At 35.0% G+C, this 26,637-nt stretch overlaps 1 protein-coding gene across 11 annotated transcripts in view; it reads right to left on the reverse strand.

Annotated features, from left to right (window-relative positions):
• The window catches only part of MYBPC1 (myosin binding protein C1), an 87,559-nt gene that overhangs the window by 26,092 nt on the left and 34,830 nt on the right, over positions 1 to 26,637 (reverse strand). For all 11 annotated transcript variants that reach the window (XM_053894787.1, XM_053894786.1, XM_019446585.2 and 8 more), the window contains 12 exons: positions 25,354 to 25,410; positions 19,566 to 19,732; positions 17,203 to 17,335; positions 15,258 to 15,382; positions 14,221 to 14,326; positions 12,877 to 13,043; positions 11,274 to 11,436; positions 9,504 to 9,610; positions 9,057 to 9,190; positions 2,641 to 2,800; positions 1,494 to 1,598; positions 556 to 744 (listed from right to left, as the gene is read on the reverse strand). In XM_053894787.1, coding sequence (XP_053750762.1) covers positions 556 to 744; positions 1,494 to 1,598; positions 2,641 to 2,800; positions 9,057 to 9,190; positions 9,504 to 9,610; positions 11,274 to 11,436; positions 12,877 to 13,043; positions 14,221 to 14,326; positions 15,258 to 15,382; positions 17,203 to 17,335; positions 19,566 to 19,732; positions 25,354 to 25,410 — 1,613 coding nt within the window. The remainder of the gene's footprint in view (positions 1 to 555; positions 745 to 1,493; positions 1,599 to 2,640; positions 2,801 to 9,056; positions 9,191 to 9,503; positions 9,611 to 11,273; positions 11,437 to 12,876; positions 13,044 to 14,220; positions 14,327 to 15,257; positions 15,383 to 17,202; positions 17,336 to 19,565; positions 19,733 to 25,353; positions 25,411 to 26,637) is intronic.

Consider the following 26,637-nt stretch of genomic DNA (forward strand, 5'->3'; position numbering starts at 1 on the left):
AGAGTAAATTTCCCATAACCCTCTAATTTTAAAGTATAAATCCTGTACTGAATCTTCTTTCTATTGAAAAAAAGTAGTACTTCACTACCATAAAAGAGGAAAACATCTTATCTTCTATTTCTTTGCCTTTACTGAACTGACTTTGTTAGTTCATTAGATAGCATTTAAGGTGTGATGGTAAAGCAAAGAGACTAGTTTTCAAGAGTGCTTTGTAGAAGTGGTCTCTGTTTAGTTATAGTGTTTACACATAGGTCCTGAGTTATACCTTCAGAAGGACAAATGGGGAGTGGTCATGTGTCAATGGCTCAGCTTTGTGTTTTCAGTGGGAAGCAGCAACCAGATCCACATACAGCTTTCACCGGAATTCTGGTAATAAATTCCAGGGTCTACACTATGAAGACATTCAGTTCTACCAAAGTTGTTTTTCAATTTCTTAGGTGCCCCTAACCACCTCCAACCTCCTGCTCACGCACGACTCTAAGAAACCTTGTTAGAAGTTGGAGGGAAGAAGTCAGGGCAATGATTTCCATGACAGAGACACATCTCCTGACTTACCCAAAGGAACAAAAGGCTTGGAGGGCATACTGGGCTTGGAGATACCAACGGCATTGACTGCAAAGATGCGGACCTCATAAGCTACACCTTCAATCATCTTCTTGGGCTCAAAAGTTGTTTCTTTGCAGAGATCAAAATTTAGCCTCATCCATCTGGAGCTTTGTTTCTTTTTCCTCTCAATAAAGTATCCTGTAGGTGACACGAAATGGAAACTAAGGTTTTTCCATGGCTTCCAAAATTAAACTTTGTCAGATATTAGAATTCATAAAATCTCTAAGTAAAATAGTCAGGTATGCATATATTTTTAAGCCACCTTATTTCACCAGTTGTTTGAGAGAAATTATAGGGAATACAAACATTAACATCATAGGATATAGATAAAAGTAATAGGACTAGAAAAAAATTAAAATTGCACAGGAAGATAAGAGAGAAAAATAAATCACAGCTATATAGACTATAGAAATACCATTGTTACAGTTGAGTAATAGATTTGGCTAGGAGTCCAAACAATGTAGGTTAGAAGAGGGAAAACTCACTTTTGTGAGTTTCAAATAGAAAAAATTCTTGTTCCACAGGGAAGCAAATTCTTTTAAATATTTATCTCTAAAAATTTTTTTTTCATAGACATAATTCTATGGAGCTAGATATTTACTGATTAGAACAACTTAAAGTTAAACCTATAGATGTTGCAAAACTAGATATTAAATGTAGATGTCAAACAAAAAAGGGAACAGTCAGATGATATTCATCAGAGTTATTTCAATCTCAAGTACTTATAAAGAATCCCAAAATATATTTCAATTTGAATGGATATTTAAAGTCATAGTAGAATAGGTTTTCTTCTACATGCAATATTTTAAAATATGCTCTATACTAATAAGCATAAAGAGGACTTCAACTTCAATGGTGGTTTCATAGATTGACCGACATGCAGTTACCTAAGATTGGGGACCCTCCATCATAGACAGGAGGCTCCCAGTTCATGATGCACCAATCATCTCCCACATCTGTCACATTTGGTGCCACTGGAGGATCAGGGATGTCTGTAGCAAACAAAAAATGGAATAGAATAGAATAGGATAGAAAAAGTAAAATAAAGTAAGAGTAAGTGAGAGCACAAGAAAAATGTTAATTGGAAAATCAGTTTTTGGTAATAATCATAGAAGCAGTGTTTTTTCTGAATGCTTTTCCATGTTTATTGAAATGCATGTAGTAACTAATTTGGGCAAAAAGTCATGCTCCATATGGGATAAGGGAAGGTGAGCCCAATAAAGATAAATATAATATGTATTCAAGTCCTTTAAACCAGTGTCACAACATTAGAGAGCAAGCCCCATATGGAACTCAAGATACTTGTCCTTTACCTTGAAAACGGTAAACAAGAAATTATTGCATAATATCAGATGTGATTTCGTGTTGTGTTTTGTTTTGAACTACAAAGTGAACCGTAAATCAGTTGGAAGAATCAAGATGTTGATTGGTAAAAATCCAAGTCAAAAATGGCAAGTTACCATATCTTATTAACATAATTCAGTGTCTGATAAAGTGACCTTAGTTTCTGGTCCATTTGAAATATGATTCTTAAGGGAGAAATAAAGTGAGATGAAGAGATCATGAGAGCTTGGACCACCAATAATCTGCTGGACTCATTTCACTTGGTTTCAAGCTTAGGAAAAATACACCTAAGTTGTCATCTAAGGCAAATCTTACTCTTCTACAATGATTGTGATGTTGGAAATTGTTTAGTGATTGTTTCAGTGACTTTAAAGGAAACCGAAAGGAATACAACTGTGGAGAGCTAATGACCAGCAACCCCAAACAGTTAACTTTAGTTACACATTCCTGCAATTGGACCTCTGGGCAAGAAAAAAGAAGACACGAAGAGAAGAGAAGGGAAGGGAAGGACAGGAAAGAAAAGGAATGGGAAAGGTAGAAAAAGAACAATGGTGATTTATAAAACATAGCTATCTGTGTTTCATTTGTTGACTACCCAGAAGAGTTGAGAGAACCAAGAGCTGGCAAAGTCTACTCTGGATATGGACATGTAAACTTGATTCTAGAAGTTTGTTGAACCAGAGGACTTACCCACAACTTTAATCTTGATGCTTGCATGTGCTTCCCCAGCTTCATTTTTCAGATTTATGTGGTAAACACCAGAGTCATCTCTTTCAGCGACGTCAATAACCAGAGTGCTGCTGTCAGGGTAAGATTCTGCTCTTATCCGGCCACTGCCCTCCATAATAGCCTAAGGAGGAGAGAAACAAAATACGGCATGACCTATATGACAAGGACTATTCCAAAGTACCTTAGAACTTAAGCTGGATGTGGTGCTAAGGCCTAAAATACATGTTCTTAATGTAATCCTCCACCAACCCTAAAGATAAAGGTGTTAACATCCCATATTACAGGAGAAAGCTGTGGCTCAGGGCCACATGGCTAACAATGAGAAGAACTGGGATTTGTCTCCAAAGCCCACTAAGCACGAACCCACCAAAGAGAAAGCTGGAGGACTAAAAATAGGAGTGCAGAAGTGTTATTTTAGTAGAGGAGTCTCTTTGTACATGAAATTAAATATTTAAGAACTAATCATGACTTGCTTATTTATGTGTCTTGAAAATTTAGAAATACTGAAGAGGGTTGAAGAAGACCACAATGCCAGTTTTCCTTACAAGTTATTGAGTATTGATTTTTCCCTTCCAATAGGACAGAATGAATGAATGAATATCTAATTCCCAAAGTAAAGACAGAGTGAGGTTGGGCCTTCCATTATATTTTCTTTCTTTATTTTCTCTTTCTCCTCCTCTTCCTCCTTTTTCTCCTTTTCTTCTACCTCACTTCTTTCCTTCTTTCTTTCTTAAACCAGAAATTTGAAGTAGCATTCCATTTTTCTGATTCCTAGGTCATATTTCCTATATGACAATGAATAGCCAGCATACAAAGAGAAAAAACAGAGAAGGTCAAGGTAATTTAGAAACTGGGTAATTTTCTAATAACTATTAAATTAACTCTTTACTTTTTTGTGTCTGGATTAGGACTCATAAGTCCTCAATAACATAAGATTGTGAGAGCAATAAGAATACCTGAGATAGTTTTCATAATTCTTCTGTTTTATAATAGAACAAAATTTTCTCATATTAGCCAAATTCATTTTTTTTTTAATATATGAAATTTATTGTCAAATTGGTTTCCATACAACACCCAGTGCTCATCCCAAAAGGTGCCCTCCTCAATACCCATCACCCACCCTCCCCTCCCTCCCACCCCCCATCAACCCTCAGTTTGTTCTCAGTTTTTTAACAGTCTCTTATGCTTTGGCTCTCTCCCACTCTAACCTCTTTTTTTTTTTTTCCTTCCCCTCCCCCATGGGTTTCTGTTAAGTTTCTCAGGATCCACATAAGAGTGAAACCATATGGTATCTGTCTTTCTCTGTATGGCTTATTTCACTTAGCATCACACTCTCCAGTTCCATCCACGTTGCTACAAAAGGCCATATTTCATTTTTTCTCATTGCCACGTAGTATTCCATTGTGTATATAAACCACAATTTCTTTATCCATTCATCAGTTGATGGACATTTAGGCTCTTTCCATAATTTGGCTATTGTTGAGAGGGCTGCTATAAACATTGGGGTACAAGTGCCCCTATGCATCAGTACTCCTGTATCCCTTGGGTAAATTCCTAGCAGTGCTATTGCTGGGTCATAGGGTAGGTCTATTTTTAATTTTCTGAGGAACCTCCACACTGCTTTCCAGAGCGGCTGCACCAATTTGCATTCCCACCAACAGTGCAAGAGGGTTCCCGTTTCTCCACATCCTCTCCAGCATCTATAGTCTCCTGATTTGTTCATTTTGGCCACTCTGACTGGCGTGAGGTGATATCTGAGTGTGGTTTTGATTTGTATTTCCCTGATGAGGAGCGACGTTGAACATCTTTTCATGTGCCTGTTGGCCATCCGGATGTCTTCTTTAGAGAAGTGTCTATTCATGTTTTCTGCCCATTTCTTCACTGGGTTATTTGTTTTTCGGGTGTGGAGTTTGGTGAGCTCTTTATAGATTTTGGATACTAGCCCTTTGTCCGATATGTCATTTGCAAATATCTTTTCCCATTCCGTTGGTTGCCTTTTAGTTTTGTTGGTTGTTTCCTTTGCTGTGCAGAAGCTTTTTATCTTCATAAGGTCCCAGTAATTCATTTTTGCTTTTAATTCCCTTGCCTTTGGGGATGTGTCATGTAAGAGATTGCTACGGCTGAGGTCAGAGAGGTCTTTTCCTGCTTTCTCCTCTAAGGTTTTGATGGTTTCCTGTCTCACATTCAGGTCCCTTATCCATTTTGAGTTTATTTTTGTGAATGGTGTGAGAAAGTGGTCTAGTTTCAACCTTCTGCATGTTGCTGTCCAGTTCTCCCAGCACCATTTGTTAAAGACACTGTCTTTTTTCCATTGGATGTTCTTTCCTGCTTTGTCAAAGATGAGTTGTCTTATTAGCCAAATTCAAATCTTAAGATTGTAAAAGATTTTCTGCTTTATTTTTAATGTGAAAAGAAAATACTTAGGGTGGTGTTGCATTATCTTCTTTAGTTTTCTATATTTTGTTTGCTTGTCTGTTGTGCTATATAATTTACATAGAGTAAAATTCACACTTTTTATACATAGAGTTCTATGAATTCTGACAAATTTGTGTGATTGTGTAACTACCACCACCACAATCAAGATACATACCATTTCCATGATCCCCAACAGTGTCCCCATGTTCCTTCACTGTCAACTCATTCACCCCTACACTCTGGTCCCTGGCAACCACCAATCTGTTATTTATCTCTCTAGTTTTCCTTTTTCCAGAATGTTCATATAACAGACTCAAACAGTATGTAGCCTTTTGGATCGGTCTTCTTTCACTCAGCATGATGCTGTTTAGATTCAACCATGTTGCTACATGTATTACTAGCACCTTCTGTTTTACTGCTGAGTAGTATTCTATTGTATATTCCATGTGCAGTTGGGTTATTCATGTACAAATTGTATGTTTGTACAATTGGACTTTTGGGTTGTTTCCAAGTTTTGACAATTATAAATAAAGCTGTTATAAACATTTATGTACAAGTTTTTGTGTGGACATATGTCTTCATTTCTCTAGGGTAGATAGCTAGGAGTTTCACTATAGGATTGTATGGTAAAGTGCATGTTTAACTTTATAAAAAAAAAACTACCAAACTGCTTTCCAAAGTGGGTGGACCATTTTGCATTCCTACCAGTGATGTATGAAAGTCTGATTGTTCCATATCCTTGTATTTGGTATTAGTTTTTAAAAATAATTGTTGTTGTTGTTGTTGAGCTTCTTTCATTCAGCATAATTATTCATCCAAGTTGTTGCATACATCAGTAATTCATTCCTCTTTACTGTTAGTAGTATTCCTTTAATCCTTTTACATTTGTTGAGACTTACTTATGGTCTATCTTGGACATTTTCCATACTCAATTTTTTTTTAATGTTTACTATTTTGAGAGAGACAGAGAGGGAGGGAGAGGGAACAAGCTGGGGAGGGGGAGAGTGAGAGGGAGACACAGAATCAGAAGCAGGCTCCAGACTCTGAGCTGTCAGCACAAAGCCCCGTGAACTCACAAACTTTGAGATCATGACCTGAGGCGAAGTCGGACGCTTGACCAACTGAACCATACAGTCGCTCCTCCATATGCAATTTTAAAATAATGCCCATTCTGGGGGCGCCTGGGTGGCTGAGTCGGTCAAGCGTCCGGCTTCAGCTCAGGTCATGATCTCATAGTCTGTGAGTTCAAGCCCCGCATCGGGCTCTGTACTGCCTGCTTTAGATTCTGTGTCTCCCTCTCCCTCTGCCCCTCCCCTGCTCATGCTCTCTCTCTGTCTCAAAAATAAATAAAAGCGTTAAAAAAAACTATAAAATAATGCCCATTCTGTATGTGTCATTGGAGTATTCTGTAAATGTCAATTAGATCAAGATGGTTGCCAGTATTGTTCACATCTTAAATATCCTTACTGATGGTCTGTCTTCTTGTTTTAGCAACTACTAAGAGAAGAGTATTGAAATCTCTAATTTATCTGTTTTTCTATTGCAATTTTTCTATTGCAATTCTATTATCTTGCTATTTGTTTTCTACTTGCCCTGTTCTTTGTGCCTCTTTTTCTGCCTTCTTTTAGATTAATTAAATATTTTTTGTGATTTCATATGATATCCTTTGTTGGATTATTAGCTATAACTTTTTGTTCATTATTTTAGTGGTTCCTTTAGGGTTTATGGTATACATCTTTAACTTTTCACAGTCTACTTTCATGCGATATTACAACAATACCTCCCTTTTCACCCTCCTAATTCTTACTTTCCATTCTTTTTTTTTTCTTGACCTTATGTTTTTATTGTCATAAATTTTACTTACAGTACAAACAACAGTATATTATTATTATTTTTGTTTAAACAGTCAATTATCTTTTAAAGAGATTGAAATAATACAAAAAAACTCTTATGTTTATCCACACGGTTATCATTTCTGCTGCTCTTTGTTCCTTTGTGAAAATGATTCAACCTGACATTATTTTCCTTATGACTTAAGGACTTCTTTTAGCATTTCTTGTGGTGCAGGTCTGCCAGTGATTATTTCTTTCAGCTTTTATATATCTGAAAATAATTTTATTTTGCCTTTGTTTCTGAAATTTTTACTCAGTATAGAATTCTAGGTTGATATATTTTTTTTAGAATTTATAGAATTTTTTAGAATTCGTAGTATTCTAGGTTGACAGTTTTTTCTTTAAAGATGTTGCCTCACTGTCCTCTCACTTGCCTTGCTTCCAGAGAGATCTGCTGTCACTCTTTTCTTTATTTCTGTATATTTAATGTGACTTTTTTCCCTGTCTACTTAAAAACATTTTTTTTTCTGTTAATCATAGGGTTTGATCAATTTGATTTTAATGGGTCTTGGTGTGGTTTTTTCTTTTTTTCTTTATATTTTTTATTTTTGTTATTTATTTATTTAATATAATTTATTATCAAGTTGGTGTGGTTTTATTAATGCTCTTTGTGCTTAGATTTTATTGAGCTTCTTATATCTGCAATTTTAGTTTTTATCAAATTTGGAAAATTTTAGCTCTAATTTCTTTACATATTCTTCTGTCCTTCTCTTTGGGGACTTTAATTACATATACATTTCACTGTTTCAAGTTGTTCCAAAGCTTAATGATGCTCTTTTGTTTTTTCCTCCAGAAAACAGAAAAGGAAAAAACACTCTTCAACTCTTTTTTTTTTAATTAATAAATTATTTTTGGGGTCAGATTTAGACTCACTGCAAAATTGTGGAAAGTACAGAGAGTTTTCATATAACCCCTCCCCCACACTAACCAACCTCCTCCACAACTGACATCCCACATCAGAGCAGTATATTTCTTATAATCAATGAGCCTACACTGACACATCATTATCATTCAAAGTCTATAGTTTACATTAGGGTTCACTCTTATGTTGTACATCTGTGAGTTTTGCCAAGTCTATAATGACATATGTCCATAATTATAATATCATACGGAATAGTTTTACTGCCCATAACACATTTTATTTTAGGAGCCACAGAATGACACTTGAGCTAGTACTAGTCTACCACCCAACCTTATTTATTATTTTCCTCCTTATTCACTCTGACCCAGTCACACTGGCTTTTCTTCTGTTCCTTCAACACATCAAGCTCATTTTTTCCTCTCTTCTTGTCCTTTGCCCTTGCATTGACTTTACCTGGAAATCTTTTTCCTTTGATCTTTGTATAATGGTTTCTTTGTCATTCATAGAAACTATTGTCATTTACCTTGCAATCACTTGCTAATCATATTACACTGTTTTAAAAAAATCTTCATAGCACTTATTACTATCCACAGTGATTTTGTTCAATTGTTTATTTACTAATTCATTATCTTTTTCTCTTCCACTTCATTCCCTCACACCTATTAGAATGAAAAATGGGATCTTTACAGCACATGAAAACATGCCTGGTCACATAGTAGGTAATCAGAAATATGAAAAGTAGATGAATGATGATTATATTTGCCTGAAAACCAGTGATTTTTCTTTTTTTAAAAATTTTTAATCCTTATTTATTTTTGAGAGATTTTAATAAATATTTAATAATAATTTATTTAATAAATATTTATTTATATTTTGAGAGAGAGAGAGCTGTCAAAGAGAGCTGTCACAGCTGTCAGAGCTATGAGAGAGAGCTCTGAACTGTCAGCACAGAGCCCAACACAGGGCTCTAACTCACGATCAGTGAGTTAATGACCTGACCCGAAGTCGGATGCTCAACCGACTGAGTTACCCAGGTGCCCCAAACCAGTGATCTTTCTTAATCCAAGGAATTACATCTATACTGTACCCTTGTACATTTATTTGCTTTCTTCTTTCATTTGACTATTGGAAGGCAGGAGGTGTGGTTGGGTGTGCGTGTGTGTGTGTGTGTGTGTGTGTGTGTGTGTGTGTGTGTACTTAAAACAAACCTTATCTGCTCGGCTCCAAAGGGCTTTGGGAGGTGGTTCTCCGGTGACAGGAATTTCAAGACGAAGCTTGCTTCCTGCTATTACTGTCACTGTATTGTCAGCATCAAGACCATCCAGGATGATCTTAGGAGGATCTAGAATATTAAATATGGCCTTTGTTATAAGACAATCATTTCCATGTGAATATCTGGGCCAGTACTTTGCTAGTGGTAAATATTGATAGAACCAACATTTTATCTGGACAGAAAGAATATAAGAGGAATCAAGATATAGTTGGTGCCTGGCACCTTGCAAAGCTACTCCATTGTAAGACTTCTTAAGAATCAACTATTATGCTTAGTGACTTACACCAATTCATGTATATCACAGTTTTGAATGTGTTATATTTCCATGGTAAGCAAAATCAAAAAAACAAGAACACAACTCTGCAATGATTTATCTACTCACCGACAACATGAACTTTGGCAGGCAAAGTAACAGAGTAGGTATCTGGTGCAAATACATAATCACCTTCATCCTCAGTAAGAGCATTGGCTATCACTAACTTGTGGATTCTAAGGAAATTAGAAAAACATTTCTAAGAATTTGCAAAGATTTAGATTGTATATGGCTCAACTGAAGAGACACCTGGACTTTATCTGATTAAGAGATAAGCCTATCTCCAGGCTGGAGAGAAAGACCAAGAAACAGAGAGAGAGAATATAAATGCGAAGGCTTAATTATCCTATTTATGGATCTTCATCAAATATTCATTTTTGAGTATACGAAATTATTTGTACAAATACAGCCTGATTATTATGCACACAAGAGTCTAATATTTCTTTTTCATCACATAGCTTTAAAAAAAGGCTAAAATACAACATCTCACTAGTGCCATAATTTAAGATTTAAAAAATTACCAAGAACATTCTTGATTTTGGCGTTATATGCCAAATCTAAAAGCAGTAGTTCTTAACTTTTTGGGGATCAGCAAATATCTGATGGATACCATTGATCCTTTCTCTGGAGAACAGTATGTATTTTTGTACACACAGACTTGGCTTACAACTTCGGAGGATTTGTGGGACCTCCCTGGAGTACATTCATGATCTTAACCAGATTCACAACCAGGATCCCTAGATCCAAGTTTAAGAACTCTTGCCTTAGATCTTTGCTAGATTCTAGGATATTATGTCTGCCCCCAAAATTGTGGGAAGGTCATGTGGCACTTATCGGTTAGGGACAGTTAATCCATTTGATTGAATCCATAGGATTCAGTATCATTCCTTTAACCTTCTGTTTATATGGAAAGAATCAGTTGATGGCTTGTTTTCCTTTTGCCCTTTTTTGTTGTTGTTCATTCGTTTGTCATTGTTCTTTCTTTCTTTCTTTAATTTTTTAAAATTTACGTCCAAATTAGTTAGCATATAGTGCAACAATGATTTCAGGAGTAGATTCCTTAATGCCCCTTACCCATTTAGCCCATCCCCCCTCCCACACCCCCTCCAGTAACCCCCTGTTTGTTCTCCATATTTATGAGTCTCTTATGTCTTGTCCCCTTCCCTGTTTTTATATTATTTTTGTTTCCCTTCCCTTATGTTCATATGTTTTGTCTCTTAAAGTCCTCATATGAGTGAAGTCATGATATTTGTCTTTCTCTAATTTTACTTAGCATAATATTCTCCAGTCCCATCCATGTAGTTGCAAATGGCAAGATTTCATTCTTTTTGATTGACAAGTAATTCTCCACTGTATATATATATACCACATCTTCTTTATCCATTCATCCATCGATGGACATTTGGGTTCTTTCCATACTTTGGCTATTGTTGATAGTGCTGCTATAAACATTAGGGTGCATGTGCCCATTTGAAACAGCATACCTGTATCCTTTGGATAAATACCTAGTAGTGCAATTGCTGGGTCATAGGGTAGTTCTATTTTTAGTTTTTTGAGGAACCTCCACACTGTTTTCCAGAGTGGCTGCACCAGCTTGCATTCCCAAGTTGATGGCTTTTGAATAGACAAAGTACCATACCATGAGGTGCAGATAAAGGATCACTGGTAGGACATGATATAGAACAGAGAAGTCAGACATTCTTGCTATTTGGAAGCCAAGAACCAGAAGAAGATCCTCTCTTTATGACTACTCTCCAAACTTCCTCACCAAATATGTAATTTAGGAAGTAGAGGAAGAGTGCATATTGAGACAAGTTACAGATCGCCTAACTTGCTTACCTTCCTTTGTGAATGACCTTCAGACGGTCACTTTCTTGAACAGGTAGGCCATTTTTAGTCCATTTTCCTGATATGTTTTCAGAGATTTCACACTTCAAGCAGATTTCTTTTCCAAGGTTTACAGTTTGATCAGTCAGAGGTGTCAAAATCTTCAGAGGTTTCACTACAGAAACAATACTTATAAGTGCCAAACCCAAACTCCAGACAGGTCAAGATGGTATCTTGTTTTGAAAATGAGAATTTGTTCCAGTGCAATTGATATATTGGGGGACAACCAGAACATAACACAAATTTTGTGTTTGATTATGCATGATTTCATTCATGAAAAAGAGGAAATGGCACCCAGGTGAACTGAGCCAGGTAGAACTGTACAAAATGCACACACGCGTGTGCACACACAAATGTCAAACATCTACCAGCTGCTTGAATTCACCCATGCAATACAAACCATACTCATGCACATCTGAGATTACCAGTGTCCATCCAATTTCAAATAACCTCTTCTCACCATGTCACAGTATCTCAGTAACCACAACACTCCCCACACTGCTTCCACAAGGAAATTTTAGGTCTCATTTAACATAAAGTGCCATATTTATTAACCATTTGGCCTGTGTAAAACTGTGATACTGTTTTTTATTAGGTTCTTATTGTTTTGTTTTAATGTGTGGCTGACAAAACTTTTGAGTGTCATGCCCATAACTTCATTTTGCCCATTAGTTTTGTGGTTTTATTGCATAACTTTGTGTAGCATATTGATTTTAGAAATGCATATGTTGTATTATAGCAGAACTGACTGTAATTGCTTTAAATGGATACAAATATCTGTCCATGGCTGAAAAAACTGTTTTCGTATTAAAGGAAAATGACCACAACTCCGCGATACATAAGGAGTGAGTGTAACTGAGATAACTTCTGAATAATTCAGTGATCCTATGAATCATAATTGGACTAAGAAAGAAGTAAGGAAGCAGGATTTCTGCTCTGCATGTGTTACTACCAAACTTCCTGTGAGATTTGCTATCTTAATTTTCATGGCCAGCTGGAAGAGACAGACTCTGCCATTGAGGAGTGACTACTATTTGGAGGTATTTGGGGAAGTACATAAATTCTCTCATGCTTCTGGATCTTAGTAGCAAATGGGTTCTTACAATGTTCTCATTTGATCCCCCTTGGTTTGAGTAACTTCCTTCTCACTCCAAATGTAATTGCAGAATGTTGAATGTTTATTTAATGAATTGATAGCAAATTCACTCATGGGTTGCACAAACATTTTCAGGATTTTATATTGTATCTAAGTATTTATCATCTACTTATGTGGTCTTGGGATTACAGTGCTTCTTAACCATTTGGACCATTTCTGTGGCAGGTGATTTTTATACTTCCTTCCCAATCCTGTGTTTTACTATTAAACTGAGTAGTCGATTTCTTTTTCAGAGACCCTGACTGATATGACATAGACACTCAGAATGAATCCAATTTTACATATTTATAATTGCCACCAGTAGAAATAAAATAGATAGAAATGTTCCTAAAATTGAATTAACAAATGCAACACCAGTAGATACACAACTTGGAAGATACCCAAGGAGATCTTACTTACAGTCAACACTAAGTTTAGCAGATGATTGTCCTCCCGTTGTCATTACAGAATATTCTGCACTGTCAGCCTTCGTTGCTCCCTCTATGATCAAAATATGTTTTTTGCCCTCAACTTTAATTCGATATCTTGATTTTGGACCAGGAATAATCTCCTCACCATTCTTAAACCTGAGTTTAAATAGATTATAAAAAGTTTTATAAAAGACCCTTCAGGAAATGGACCTTATTGGTCTTGGTTTTGTTTTTTTTTTTTGTTTGTTTGTTTTTGTTTTTGCTATATCCTGGTATCTAAGAACTATTTGTTGAATTAAAGAATGTACGATCACTACATCAAATGGATTAATAATGTAACAAGGATTGTCTAAAAAATTACATTAAAAGAACATAAGCTCTTTCTTCTCATTCAAGATCAGTTGAATATGCTACGAGAGAATATTACCTCTTCCACTCACTAATAAGAATTGCATCACTTAATATGTTTTAAATTTTTTAATGTTTATTTTTCAGAGAGAGAGAGATAGAGAGAGAGAGACAGAGAGAGAGACAGAGAGACAGAGAGGCAGAGAGGCAGAGAGAGGGAGACATAGAATCTGCAGCAGGCTCCAGGCTCTGAGATGTTAGCACAGAGCCCGAGACAGGACCAACCATGAGATCATGACCTGAGCCAAAGTTGGATGGTTAACTGGCTAGGCCATCCAGGCGCCCCTCACTTAACATGTTTTAAAGATAGCTATGATTCTAGATTAGAATGAACAATCTACTCTGTACCAATTACCACAGATTCATGCTGTGTAATTTACTATACTTTTCAACAAAGCATTTAATTTTATTATGAATCTCTTAGTTTTAATTTTGATGTTACTCACATAGAACTTGAGAAAACACTCTTTAACTGGACAAAAAAATGCTTTTATTTTTTAAAATAATTGGTGATTCTTAGCCTAAAACATTTTTCTGAGGTACTATAAAAATAAGGTAACTAGGGAAAATATATAATATTTTTCCATGTAAGTTGCCAGTGTGGCATGGTGAGAGTAAGCAACTTTTGGAACTTAGGAGCATCCATGGGATTTGGAGTCAAACAGATCTGGACAACCATGAGCTATCCATTTCTTACTAAGTGCCTACTTCCCTACATTTACCAGTCTAATTTTCTGGATCATTTTCTAGTTTCATAGGTGAAAAAACTCCCAGCATCTTTGTAGTTTTAGTTACCATTTCTACTAACACAAATGAGGTTGTGATTTTTTTCATATGTGTAAAAGCCATTTCCTGTTCTCCAATCTATAAAAGCATATTTTTAAAAATCTATTAAAAATGGACAGACCTCAGGAAAGTTACTTACCATTTCACATTAGCATCATCTTCCGACACCTCACATTCTAATTCCACTCTTTCCCCGCAGTAAGCATTCATATCTTCCAGCTGTTTGGTTACCATAATAGGAGGCTCTGTTTAAAAAAAAAAAAAAAAAAAAAAGGAGAATCAGAATCATTAAATGCTTGAAATCTGCTCATGACCACAGATTTGTTCACAGATAAAAGACCAACAGTAAGAAAGTATCATCTACCATAGGGTTATGGTTAGATGGTGGTAGATAGTTGGCAGGTGGTTTTTTGTTTTGTTTTGTTTTATATCTTTGTTGTCAAAATAAATAGTTAGCAGCCCTGGGTAAGTTTTCCCAATTTTCTCAGACTCTTCAAATCAAATCAATTACTGTTCTGGAGAGCAGACAAAACATGTATCAAATATCCTTCCTTTGGCAAATAAGAAACCACGTGGTAGACGTTTGTGATGGAGAATCTCTGACAGTATGATTCTTTGGTTCTGGTTGGAGCTCTGATTGCAGAGCTCTCTGTATTCAGAGGGCTTCATCTACACCCTCCAGCTCCTTTCACAATGTTTTAGTAAAAGATGGTCTTCAGCACCCTCGGTGTCAACCATTGATTCCCTTTCACTAATACAACCGATTTTGAGAGAAGTGTATTTGCAATCAGCTGAATGTGTGAAATGAGGATTATTCAGTAAAGTTTGTTGGGTTTCAGAAGCTATAACTAGAATAATTATACTGTTTGCTTGAGTCAAAAACATGAGGTATTTAGACTCACCAGTCTTTTAGACTCACCAGTCTTCCCCCGCCCCCCCTCCTCAGCTTTTCTAGTCTTCAACAAACTTAAAGATTAATTAGGATACGTAATAACGGCCAGTGTAGAGGAGCTTCCATGCAGAGCCAGACTGTCCCCAAGCAAACCCATTTCTAGGCGTGCTGTTACCTGTGCCCTAGAGCTCAAGAGCTTACCTGTCACACTCATTTTGATAACTACCCTTGGGAGAAGGAGTGCCAAAGGTTGTTGAAGACTACAGTAAGAGATTGCACTTTACCTCGCACAAACAGCTCGGTGGAACATTTCTCATCACCAGCTGTCACATAATACTCTGAATCATCCGTTAGCGCACAGTTATTGATAAACATGATTCTTTCACATCCTTTATGTTCAAAGATGTATCTGTTTGAAATGGGAGGGAGATAACAGTCTGTGAACTTGATTTTATTTTTTTATTACCAGAAAGTTTGGCTTGTAATTCAGCAATGTTTGAAAGTCAAGGATATAATTATGATCTGGCATTTATGTAGCATATCTTACATAGTTAACAGAAAATGTGAAAACTGTTGTTAGCTTCATAATGCACACTGTAATACATATTCATATTTACACATAATATTTAACATCTGTATTTTTATAGAAGTTTTATTTCATATATAAATTAGTACTCACATATTTGCTTTTTAATTTTTTTAACCCATTGTTGGAAAATAGGATTGGCTAAGGTTGTCAGAGAGATTTTGAACTCTGTAAATTTTTTTAAATGACCAATTCATCTAGTTTATTTTTTTAAAGTTTATTTCTTTATTTTTGAGGGAGAGAATGTGGTGGGGGGGGGAGAGAGAGAGAGAGAGAGAGAACATGGTGGAGGGACAGAGAGATCAGGGGAGGGACAGAGAGATAGGGAGAGAATCCTAAGAAGGCTCCACACTGTCGGTGTAGACCCTGAGGCAGGGCTTGATCCCATGAACTGCTGCAAGATCATGACTTGAGCGGAGATCAAAAGTCGGATGTTTAACCCACTGAGCCACTCAGGCACCACCCCCACCCCTGCCGATTCATCTAGTTTACAGGTGGACAGGGACTCAATCTTACTCATTGATTCCTTGATTCCATTCATGGGTTAGTGCAATGACACAATAGATTTTGTTAGGTGAATAAGTGATTATACAATTTAAGCAATAATGTGAACTTAATCACTGTTACAGGCAGTAATTTTTTAGAACGTGATGTTCTTTTAAATGAGCTTAAGAACTAGTATTATCATATCACAGTAACAATCTACTAAAAAAGAACTTGAGCATTTGGAGACAAAAAACTAAAAGCCAGGAATATCACAAAATTTAATTGTCTGTGATCTGGATTATGGATGAGTATATTAGGGCATTATAACACACTAAAGAAAAAGTTCTTATTTGGAAAATCTTCTAATTGAAGACTTCAAGAATAAAGCATTACACAACATCTTATAGATAAAAATAACTGATTAAAATTATGTTTTTGGTAAATTCAAGCCGCTTTCAAGAGATTTTTATCAGACACAAACATTATTATCACAAAGTCACTCTGTAGGCATGACCGCATTAAGAAATTGGAAACCACCTAATTGCACTCCAGAAGTGACAGGTTTTCAGGATTAAAGTCTTTTTATAAATGTGCGTGTGGCTCCTGTTAACTTAAAAAAATATATTGGAGTTGAAAATCTCTCAGGCTGAGAAGGATCTGTGTAAAGTAGTTTCATAATAGACTAGCAATACCATCAGACATCAGGGATTAGTCTGTTTCCTTCATTTGAGAGAGGGCCAAGAAATAAAATACAGGCTTTAGATGCTCTTTTGGAAAAACAAAAGTTCTCTAATTATAAGGTGTGATTCCCAGCTGGTATGTCAAATATATATTTCAAAATTTTCAAAATTTTATTTTAAAAATTGGGAGAAGTTCTGACAGTGCTCTGAAATAATCACATATAACCTATATTGACACAAAACTGGAACTGAAATAACTCAAAATAGTTTGTATAGAATTAAAACATAAAACAAAGTTTTATTTAGATAGCACTGTAATCTTAATGGCTCCAAAACACATGAAAAGTTTTTACTCCCCCTTCATGTGATTTTGCATTAAAAAGGTATAACAAAAGCATGTTTTTATTCATAGAAAATTAAGTCAAACTACTGTTTGATTTATGTAGCTATCACTGATTATTTGCAAAGCCCACTTACTTTGTACTGGGTCGAATCTCTTGACCATTTTTATACCATTTCACCTCCAACTTTGGGTCTGCCAGTTCCACAACAAACCTTACTCTGCCTCCTTTATCAACCTGATATGCAGGGTCAAGAATTTTTGCAAAAGCTGGTAGAGAGAAAAAGCAAAACTATGTCAATATGTGCATACATATGCTGTGAATTTAAATAGTCGATGTATGTATAAGAACCTAAAACTAAATGAAAAATGGAGACTCAAAGTAGAAATAAATTAGGAACCTTCCAAATTATCCTCTATATTTTAGAATTCTGTGTTGATTTATATATCATAATATGGCTTAGCAATTTGAAGAGAACCCACATGTTTTTGAAAGAAACATAAGAGTATTGAAGAACCTTTAAAAATGACTGTCCTGGTATTGAGGAGGGCACCTGTTGGGATGAGCCCTGGCTGTTGTATGGAAACCAATTGGCCAATAAATTTAATATCAAAAAAAAATGACTTCAGGAAATTATAAAGGATCCAGATGAAAGTGAACTCGAAGAATATGCCTATTCTAGCATGATTCCTATCAGGATTATTGGCATTATCTCTGTACTTCTTGTATGTCACAGTTTTTTAACACAGAGTTTATGAGATAAATTCAATGACTCATAAGATGAAATTGAATGCCTTTGACTAATTCAAATAGTAGACTTATCAAAGTTTTGTACTGTGGAAACTTGTCCAAATAGTGACACATATTAAATACTTCATACATATATGGTTAGGAACTCAGGACTTCAAAACATTTTAAATAACATAGAACATAGTAGTTTTAAAAAAAGATTATCTTTGAAAGGTCCTAAGCAGAAATTAACTTCTTTTTAAATTTAATAGTTTTTGGGGCGTCTAGGTGGCTCAGTCAGTTAAGCGCCCGACTTCACTCAGGTCATGATCTCACAGTTTCTGAGTTCGAGTCCCGTGTCTGGCTCTGTGCTGACAGCTCGGAGCCTGGAGCCTGCTTTGGATTCTGTGTCTCCCTCTCTCTGCCCCTCCCCTGCTTGTGCTCTCTCTCTGTCTCTCAAAAATAAATAAACATTAAAAAATTAAAAAAAAATAAATTTAATAGTTTTTCCCTGATTTTAAAGATAATACTCATTTAGACAGTTTGGAAAATATGTACACCTGTGGAATGCCTCATGGAATTTTTCTGCTTCTATTTCCATCATTGAGACTTTGCCATAGTATTGCTTAAACTCACTTCCTCATATTTTAACATGATATAATAAATACTAGCTTTAAAAAAGTTATTTATCATATACCTCATGACATCAATTCAGAGCTAATGGCAAGAATTAGGCCAGTGTGGGGGAAAAGAGATATCAGCTGGCTCTATACTTTGGCATTTAACATGTTTGTGATGACTATATCATCTCAGATACCTCTCAAGAATTAAACTTCTGAAGGTTTTGAAGTTTTGAAATAGTAAGAATGGCTGACTTATGTAAACAAAGCAAAAAACAAAACACTTCTATATTTCTCTGGGTCCATTTCTCACCCAGTTTACAGGGAGGTTTAGAAATAAAGGGCAGATTTTTTAAAAGAAATGTTAAGAGACTTTAAATTCTGCTTGGACATCCAGGTTGGGTGCCTACATAAATAAATAAATAAATAAATTCGATTTGGACATTAACAAACAGTAAACAATAATAGGATTGATATGTTACCTTGATGTGTCACAAAACGGATAACTGACCATGACCAAATATAGGAAACTTTGAAGAGCTTATGATCAGTTTAAAATGTGTCGCTCTTGTTTTTCTTTCTGTAAATTTTAAATTTCAACATCTCAAAGTATTTTTTTTAAGAGATATTTAAAACCACAACAAAATCCATTCACTTCAGATCTCAAGGGAGCAGCATAGCTGTTTTACAACCGCACTGGGTGTGAGAAGTGAATTTCCCAGTCCCCATTTAATGGGTGGAAGAATATGATGGCAAAACAAAGAGACATCGAATCTACTGTAAGTAAGAATCAAGAATTTCAGAGTGAGGGAGATATGGAGTCTGGAGAAAGGGCCACTGAGAAATTCCCAGTGAGAGTGAAGATATTTATTGTTCTGTTACACGCTGTATGAGGTACTTGTAAAGTCAATCTCCGTTACCTTAAGTGTTCACTAGCTACCTGCTATCCTCATAGCTACTGATGTGCAGAGCAGTGAACTCCTCCGCCCAAAGCCAAAGGTAAGAAGTGTAACCCCTGCAAATTCCGCCCCATCCATCCCCGCCTCAAACCCAGGGAGAGACAGGAAGCATCCCTGCAAGGGGTTCGCCGTCATTTGTTTGGTCCGCTTTGGAGGCTGGCCCCGCTGCCACCTCCTCCAGGAGAGCTCACCTGCGCTCTTCTTCTCCACTCTGCGCATGCGCTTGAGCCGCCTGAGCATGCCGCGCAGGTCGGTGATGCCGTACTGGAAGGCGATCTTCTCATACTCGTTGGGGTTCGCATTCTTCAGCAGCTCCCACACGTCTACCTCGGGTTCTTCCTCCTGAGGCTTCACCTCCCTAACCGGGGAGAACATTGCCTAATTTAGTAGCCGTCCACCGGCCCCGAAGCACAAGAAAGGCTGGAGTATAGTACCGATTTGTCGGTTCAGTGTTAAAAGTCCCCCTTTTTAAAGGCTGAGTACTTAAAGGTCGCGGTCTCAAGGAAACTTCCATATAGTTAAAGATCAGGTGTGTGAGCTTATATTGACGCTCTCGCTTTCCTAGTTAACAATACAATATTAGGGAGAGAGAAAGGTATCAGGAAGTGTTCTGAAGATGTTTTTACTTATTTTCAACTTGAAAGTTTAAAGAGAAGGTGAGATTTTGAGGAACTTAAGATCAGTTGACATCTAGGCTATAGGCAACTGAAATAATTCGGAAAAGTGGACTAAGAATGAGAAGATTTAAATATTGGTCTATAAAAGAAAAATGATCTCTTTCTACCTTCATTGTATACATTCTAGCTTATATATGAAGACAGTACATACAAATAAGTATTTCAAATCTTAGGATTTTGCAAATTGCATTTTCCTACCATATTAGTGAATGTGTACACTAACTATTTTTTGCTGTTTTATATACAAAAAAAAAAAATTGACACTGCCAGAATGGTTTTTTTTGTTTTTTTCTTAAATATGATTTTTGTGGATACATTCACTTTTTTAAATATTTTTTTTTTCTAAATTGGCAGAAGAAAAGGAAAATGAGGCCAAAAATTCTCTCATATCTTGTCTTAAAGCACTGTCTTGAAATTTTTTGAAAGCAGGTTGGGTATGATAAAAATATAAGTGTTAAACTTTTGGTTTTTTTTAAAATCTTTTTAATGTTTATTTGTTTTCGAGAGACAGAGCGCGAGTTGGGGAGAGGCAGAGAGAGAGGGAGACCACAGAATCTGAAGCAGGCTCCAGGCTCTGAGCTGTCAGTACAGAGCTAACACGGGACTCAAACCCACGAACCTCAAGATCATGACCTGAGCCGAGGTCAGACACTTAACTTACTGAACCACTCAGGCACCCCTAAATGTTAAACTTTTAAAGCAAATGGCTAAGGTTCCATGAACAAAGGGAAAATAACTTCTTAGTGTAATTATCAAAATTATGATCCCAAATTTTGATCACTGACTAAAGAACATACAGAAAATATAAAGGACACACATGATATGAGATTTAAAGTACACTTGTCTGTCCTTATTTTAAAACCAATAAATGAAAGAAAAAATCAAGAATAAACACTAGTTTAAAAGCAAAATGTAACTTAAATTGATTTCCTTTGTTGGCTAAATAATCCTGATTTTTAAAGAAAGACTTAGTTGACTGTTTTTATCAGGTTAATTTGGAAATGTTACCGTAACTACTTACTGTGAATAATGCTGGTTTGGGCATGATTTTTCAGGAAAACTGGTCAACACATCTTAAACACCAGTGAGAAAACAGATTCTTGCTATCATGTTAGCAAATGATGGGTTACATGTGTTTGCATTGTCACATTAATTACACCTGTTTCTGCACTTTTTGAGAAAATACTGGATTGTAATCATAGGGAAGGAGAGGAGAATATAAATATTAACATAGAATTTAGGGTGGCGTTAGGCAAGGATGACTTCTAAATATCTAATTTACATTGTCGTGTAAGTCTTTTTGCCCAGTGGAGGAGGATGCTGAGGCAAATCTCCTGGAAAGTGGAAGGAAGTGGGAGGTCATTGGCCTGTCAATAACCTTTATGGGAAGGACCAGATAACACCATTAGGGAAATGTGCCTCTTAAAAGCTCAATACGCAAGTATTATTTTCATATGTCACTGAAATAATAACTACACATTCTATTAACACAGATAAATTGAAAAGCTTAAGAAAATTGTCCTGAAGTTGGAATATTGGTAATAATTTGCCAGATCTACTAGGTTTACTGTCTGAAAGCAGTCTAAATTTCAAATACATCCTCTAAATATTTTGTAGAAAGTCTTGGAAAACTACAATTAAAATGTGCCTGTGTACCTATGTATAGTCTTTGTATGTGTTTCTTCAACCACTTTATTAGTGCTCTATTTTTTTTTTTTGTATTCCAGCCTAAATAGTCCCCTCACTGTAAAAAATATGCCATATTACATTGTGTTAAATTTGTATTTCAACCAAGAAGAATTACATCCACATTTCGAGTATCCTCCCAACACTGGTAAAAGGATTTAAAGATACCAAACTAGATTAAAATGGCAAGAAGAACAAGTCAAATACTAAGACATACCTGGATCCATGATGTGAATATTTATATAAGGGAAGCCAGTATAAAGATCATTGTTGTCAGTGTGATTTCTTAAGTCAGTTTTGTTGGTAGATTCATAAAACCAATCATCCTCACCATTTTTTTTCATTAAAACACCAAAATACACCTTGCTCTACTACCTTCTTAATCTTAGCAAATTTGGTATACACACACCAGTAACCTCTTTCCTAGTCCATCTTTTTCTATTACTTAATTCAATTCCAAATTGCAAGGAGAAGTATTCATTATTTTTTACTTGAATGTGAGGTCAAGGCTTCTACCTGTAGCATTACCTTAACTCATCCAGAATATATCTTTACTTACCATGGTGGCTGTGCATGGCCCTATCTGCATGGTTATATTAAATTACAGTAGGAGAGAAATTCATCTTCTATTGGCACTACTGATTCCTTTTCAAGCATTGGGATAGACCTATATAACATTCACAGTACTTTCATCTACATCAAAATTTCTATAACTTGATGGTCCTAGTAAAGTACAAAGCAATCACAGAAATTTTATACAGAATAAAACTTTCAAGGATACTTGAAAGTTTTATTCTATATAAAATTTCTGTGATTGCTTTGTACTTGAAAGTTTATTCTATATAAAATTTCTATGATTGCTTTGTACTTTACTAGGACCATCAAGTATATATATACTTGAAAGTTTTATTCTATATAAAATTTCTATATATATATAGAAATATATATTTATATGTAAATATATATTTATATTCTACATAAAATTTCTATATATATATATACTTGAAAGTTTTCTTCTATATAAAATTTCTATAATTGCTATATATATATATATATATATATATATATATAATATCCCATAACAAGATTTTGCCTAATAGATTTATTCCAATTTAGCTAATGTCTATTTGAAATACTCCAGTTTTGTTCAGGTCAAGGAGATCTTTTGTTGTAGAGAGATGTTGTAGAGAGATATAAAGATATTTATTTTGATAGGGATTTTGCCACACACTCTTGGAGTAGAAATGGTGTCATTGCCACAATGAAAACACATGCAATTCACAAATTAGTAGGAAAACACAATGATTTCTAAAGTTATAATGGTGATTAGTATAGTATATTAAATGAATATAGTCTTATGCTAACAATTTAATTATGAGTCAAAATCATAATTAGGGGATGTAAAGAAAGTGAGAACTGGAGACATGTTTGCTGCCCATTTTGTCTTCAGTAATTTTGATCATTAATTAGATTTCTTTGACTCTACAAACTACTAGTAGTCATTCTTTTTTCTTTCTTTTTTCCTTTTTAATCAGAGCATGGTGTTTAATAATCTATTGTATTACATCTTGATTGATTGATTTGTGTGTGTGTATGTGTGTGTGTGTATGTGTATTATGTCTTTTTATGAATAAAGGCTCTTCAAAGGAAAATGTCACATTTTTGGTGGGAGTGAATATTTGACATCTACTATGAGCCAGCTTTTTACATTTGATTCAAGTAGTTTTTGTTCTCCACGTTTACAGATGTGGAAAACAAATCTCAGAGAGGAATGTAATTTGACCAGTCATGCAGTTTGTAACTGGGAGAGTTGAGACCAACATCCATATTTTTACCACCACCTTTTCCTTCCCACAAATGTGTATTACAGCCCTTTCTGCATTCCAGGCACTGGAAGGCACTGGCACACAGAAGGCACAAAGGAAGCACTTAGTGTTTTCCTGGTTGAGTAAATGATTGCAGGAGGAAAAAAAATCTCTTGTCTTCCTACAGTGTCAATTTGTATTATAAACTGAAGCACCAACTTCCAAAGTAGATTCAGTGTGGTATTTCTGATATGGAATGAGCTGCCTCAGAGGAAAACGTGGATTTAGGTCCCTGCCCTGTCTCTAGCTGTATGACTTGGGGTAAGTTACTTGATAGGTCTGGTCTTTGATTTCTCACCTGTAAAGTGAGGAAGGGTAAGTTTCACTTAGGGTCACTTCATATACTATTGCTTTAAATAAATTTGGGGAATTAATAGATATTATTGAGACTAATGATTATTTGAAGTAGCCAAAGAGGGAAAGGTATATTTGATACTGCCAACGTCTCTTGATTGGCTAATATCCACTGGTAATTAATAAATTACCAATATTTATTAAATTATTAAATATTAACAATACTGTTAATATTTCTATTCTCAACCTCAACTTTTAGACCTGGGGGAATTTTTCATTCATAAGGACTTGAATAAAGCCATCCAACTAAACTGAGAACAGACACAAGTCCATTTTATTCTACTTGTAATTTGTTGTGAAGTGTATTTATACACATTTCTTTAGTAACCATAGAAAGCACTAAAAGTAATAAAAAGTGAACCTGAAAAGTTAATGAAAACTGATATCAATATTATATATTATTAATTTAGAATCATAGTTTTATGATTTATTTGCACATTTGGTAGGTAAATAAAATCTCAGCAAATATCAATTTCTTTTAGTTGTGCTATAATAAATATCTGAATATGTATAGCTTTATACAAAACACATACATAATACATTATATGATTATGTATATGCATATATGGGGAGAAATCCTATAAAATTGTTATGTACTGAATATCCATAATGAAATCTATAAATTTTATTGTAAGAGAACAATGTTAGGGAGTGTGACTGATAATACTAAACATTTATTTCTATTTTACTAATTTATCTCTAAAATGCATATTTTTTGACTTCTAAACATTTTTAAAATAAGGACGTATCCTATAATCAATAGTGTGTCATAATAAACACTTTGGAGCAATGTTTTCATTGCTTACTGATTTATAAAACACATATATTAAAATGAATGGTGTCTTAGATTTGATGAAATACAATCACAAATACTATTTTAAAATAGGTCTTCCTTTAAAAACATTATATATATATATATATATATATATATATATATATATATATACACACACACACACATACACCTGCAGACTTTTACCAAAATTGTGAAACTGAACTGATTTTTTGGTAAAATATCAAAGGCAGGAGAATAGAGGCTCTAGTTATTTGATCATGCTTGAAATGATAGAAATTATTAGAGAAATCAGAGGCTTCTAGATATTTAAGTCTTCTGCCTCAGTTTTCAGATCTCCTCATCCCCAACTAAGAAAACATGTGAAACTCATGAAAGATTTAAAAAGAAGGTTAAAAAGCATCAACTAAAATCTTTAGCAGATTAGTATGCTTTGGTTTCTCTGTCTCTTTCTTAGTTGACTCTGTGTTATATTTTATAAGCGAAACACGTTTTAAGAAATGAGAAATTCTTCGAAAAACATCCACTTTAAACTTGACTTCTCTCAGTGAGTGTCTAAAAGATTTCCAGGCCACAGCGCCTCACTCCATCGCTCGGTTCTCACCTACGTTTCAGGAGACCACTAAAGTCAAGCTCCCCTGCATCCTCTTGACCTTCTCCACTGTCATTAACAAAAAAAAAGCAAATCTGGGTTTAATGCTGAGACATATACACAACAGTTTCCCCCAAACACTCTACATATAACGTATATGCAATTTTGTACTGGCACACAAGTCATGGGACTAAATCAACACAAACTATTTCTTTTCACACAAGTGACATTTTAAGTTTTGGGGTATGTACTTGTGGAAAAGTAAACATGAAGAGCTTGTGTTACTCTATGATTTCAGAAGACACATTTTTGTAGATTGCATATATAAAACTGCTTGGATTTGTGTTAAAACAGAGTAACACAAATGCACTTAAGCCAAGCAACACAAAGTACTTTGTTTTTCCAAGTTTGGGGGCTGTAGAAACATACCTGTGTAAAAAGCAAAGGACTTTTGCTGATCTCTGTTATTGATGTCAGAGATTGGCTTGGAGAACGAAGTATACCAGTGTCAAATATATAAGTACAGAGCTTATATTCAAAGGTAACTTCTTTGTGTCCATCAATAGTTGAATCAGATAATGTGATACCAACATAACAAAAATGGAACTAGTGCAGAGCTTTTTAAAAGATGCATTCCTTTCTGTTTTAAAGGGAAATCATTATAAACTTTTCATTTTCTTATTGATATTTATACCTTTTCAAATGTATTTTTCAAAAATTTGACTTTGAATTATTGATGATCCCTTTACTAGGAATACTTTCCTATAGAGAAATGCATCTTAAATTAGGCATGCAGCCACCTTCATGATTTCGTAGAAACTCTAAATAGAAGCTATGGAGCTGACATTTAAATGGCACTACATATTTACTTACATGTTTAATTTTTTAATGAAGATTTTGTTTCCTGCTCTTTACAAATGTTAGTTATGGTTTCTAAGAAAAGAGTCTGCGGGTTTAAAAACAGTGTGTATAACACGTAAGTTATAAGAATTAAACTCAAATAATGTGTTCCCAAAATTTCTTTAATAGCAGGTATTTAGAGAAGACCTTTTGAAGAAAACACATTTCTATTCTTTTAAAGCACAAAAATTAGTAGATTATGTCTCCCTTTCTTAGAACTATGCTCATAGGATGAGCATAGTTTTAGACCTACGCATTTGCTGATCATGGAGAAAGGGAAGGTGGAAGAAAGTAATAGGATTCGAACGTATGACTTAAAAAAATAACAACTTATTGGTCAGGTAATATTAAATATATTTTAAGTAATTAAAATTTTCATTTATTCATAATTTAGGA

The sequence above is a fragment of the Panthera pardus genome, unplaced genomic scaffold, assembly GCF_024362965.1.
Source record: "Panthera pardus isolate Hobbes unplaced genomic scaffold, ASM2436296v1 HiC_scaffold_6, whole genome shotgun sequence".
In the NCBI taxonomy this organism is placed as follows: domain Eukaryota; kingdom Metazoa; phylum Chordata; class Mammalia; order Carnivora; family Felidae; genus Panthera; species Panthera pardus.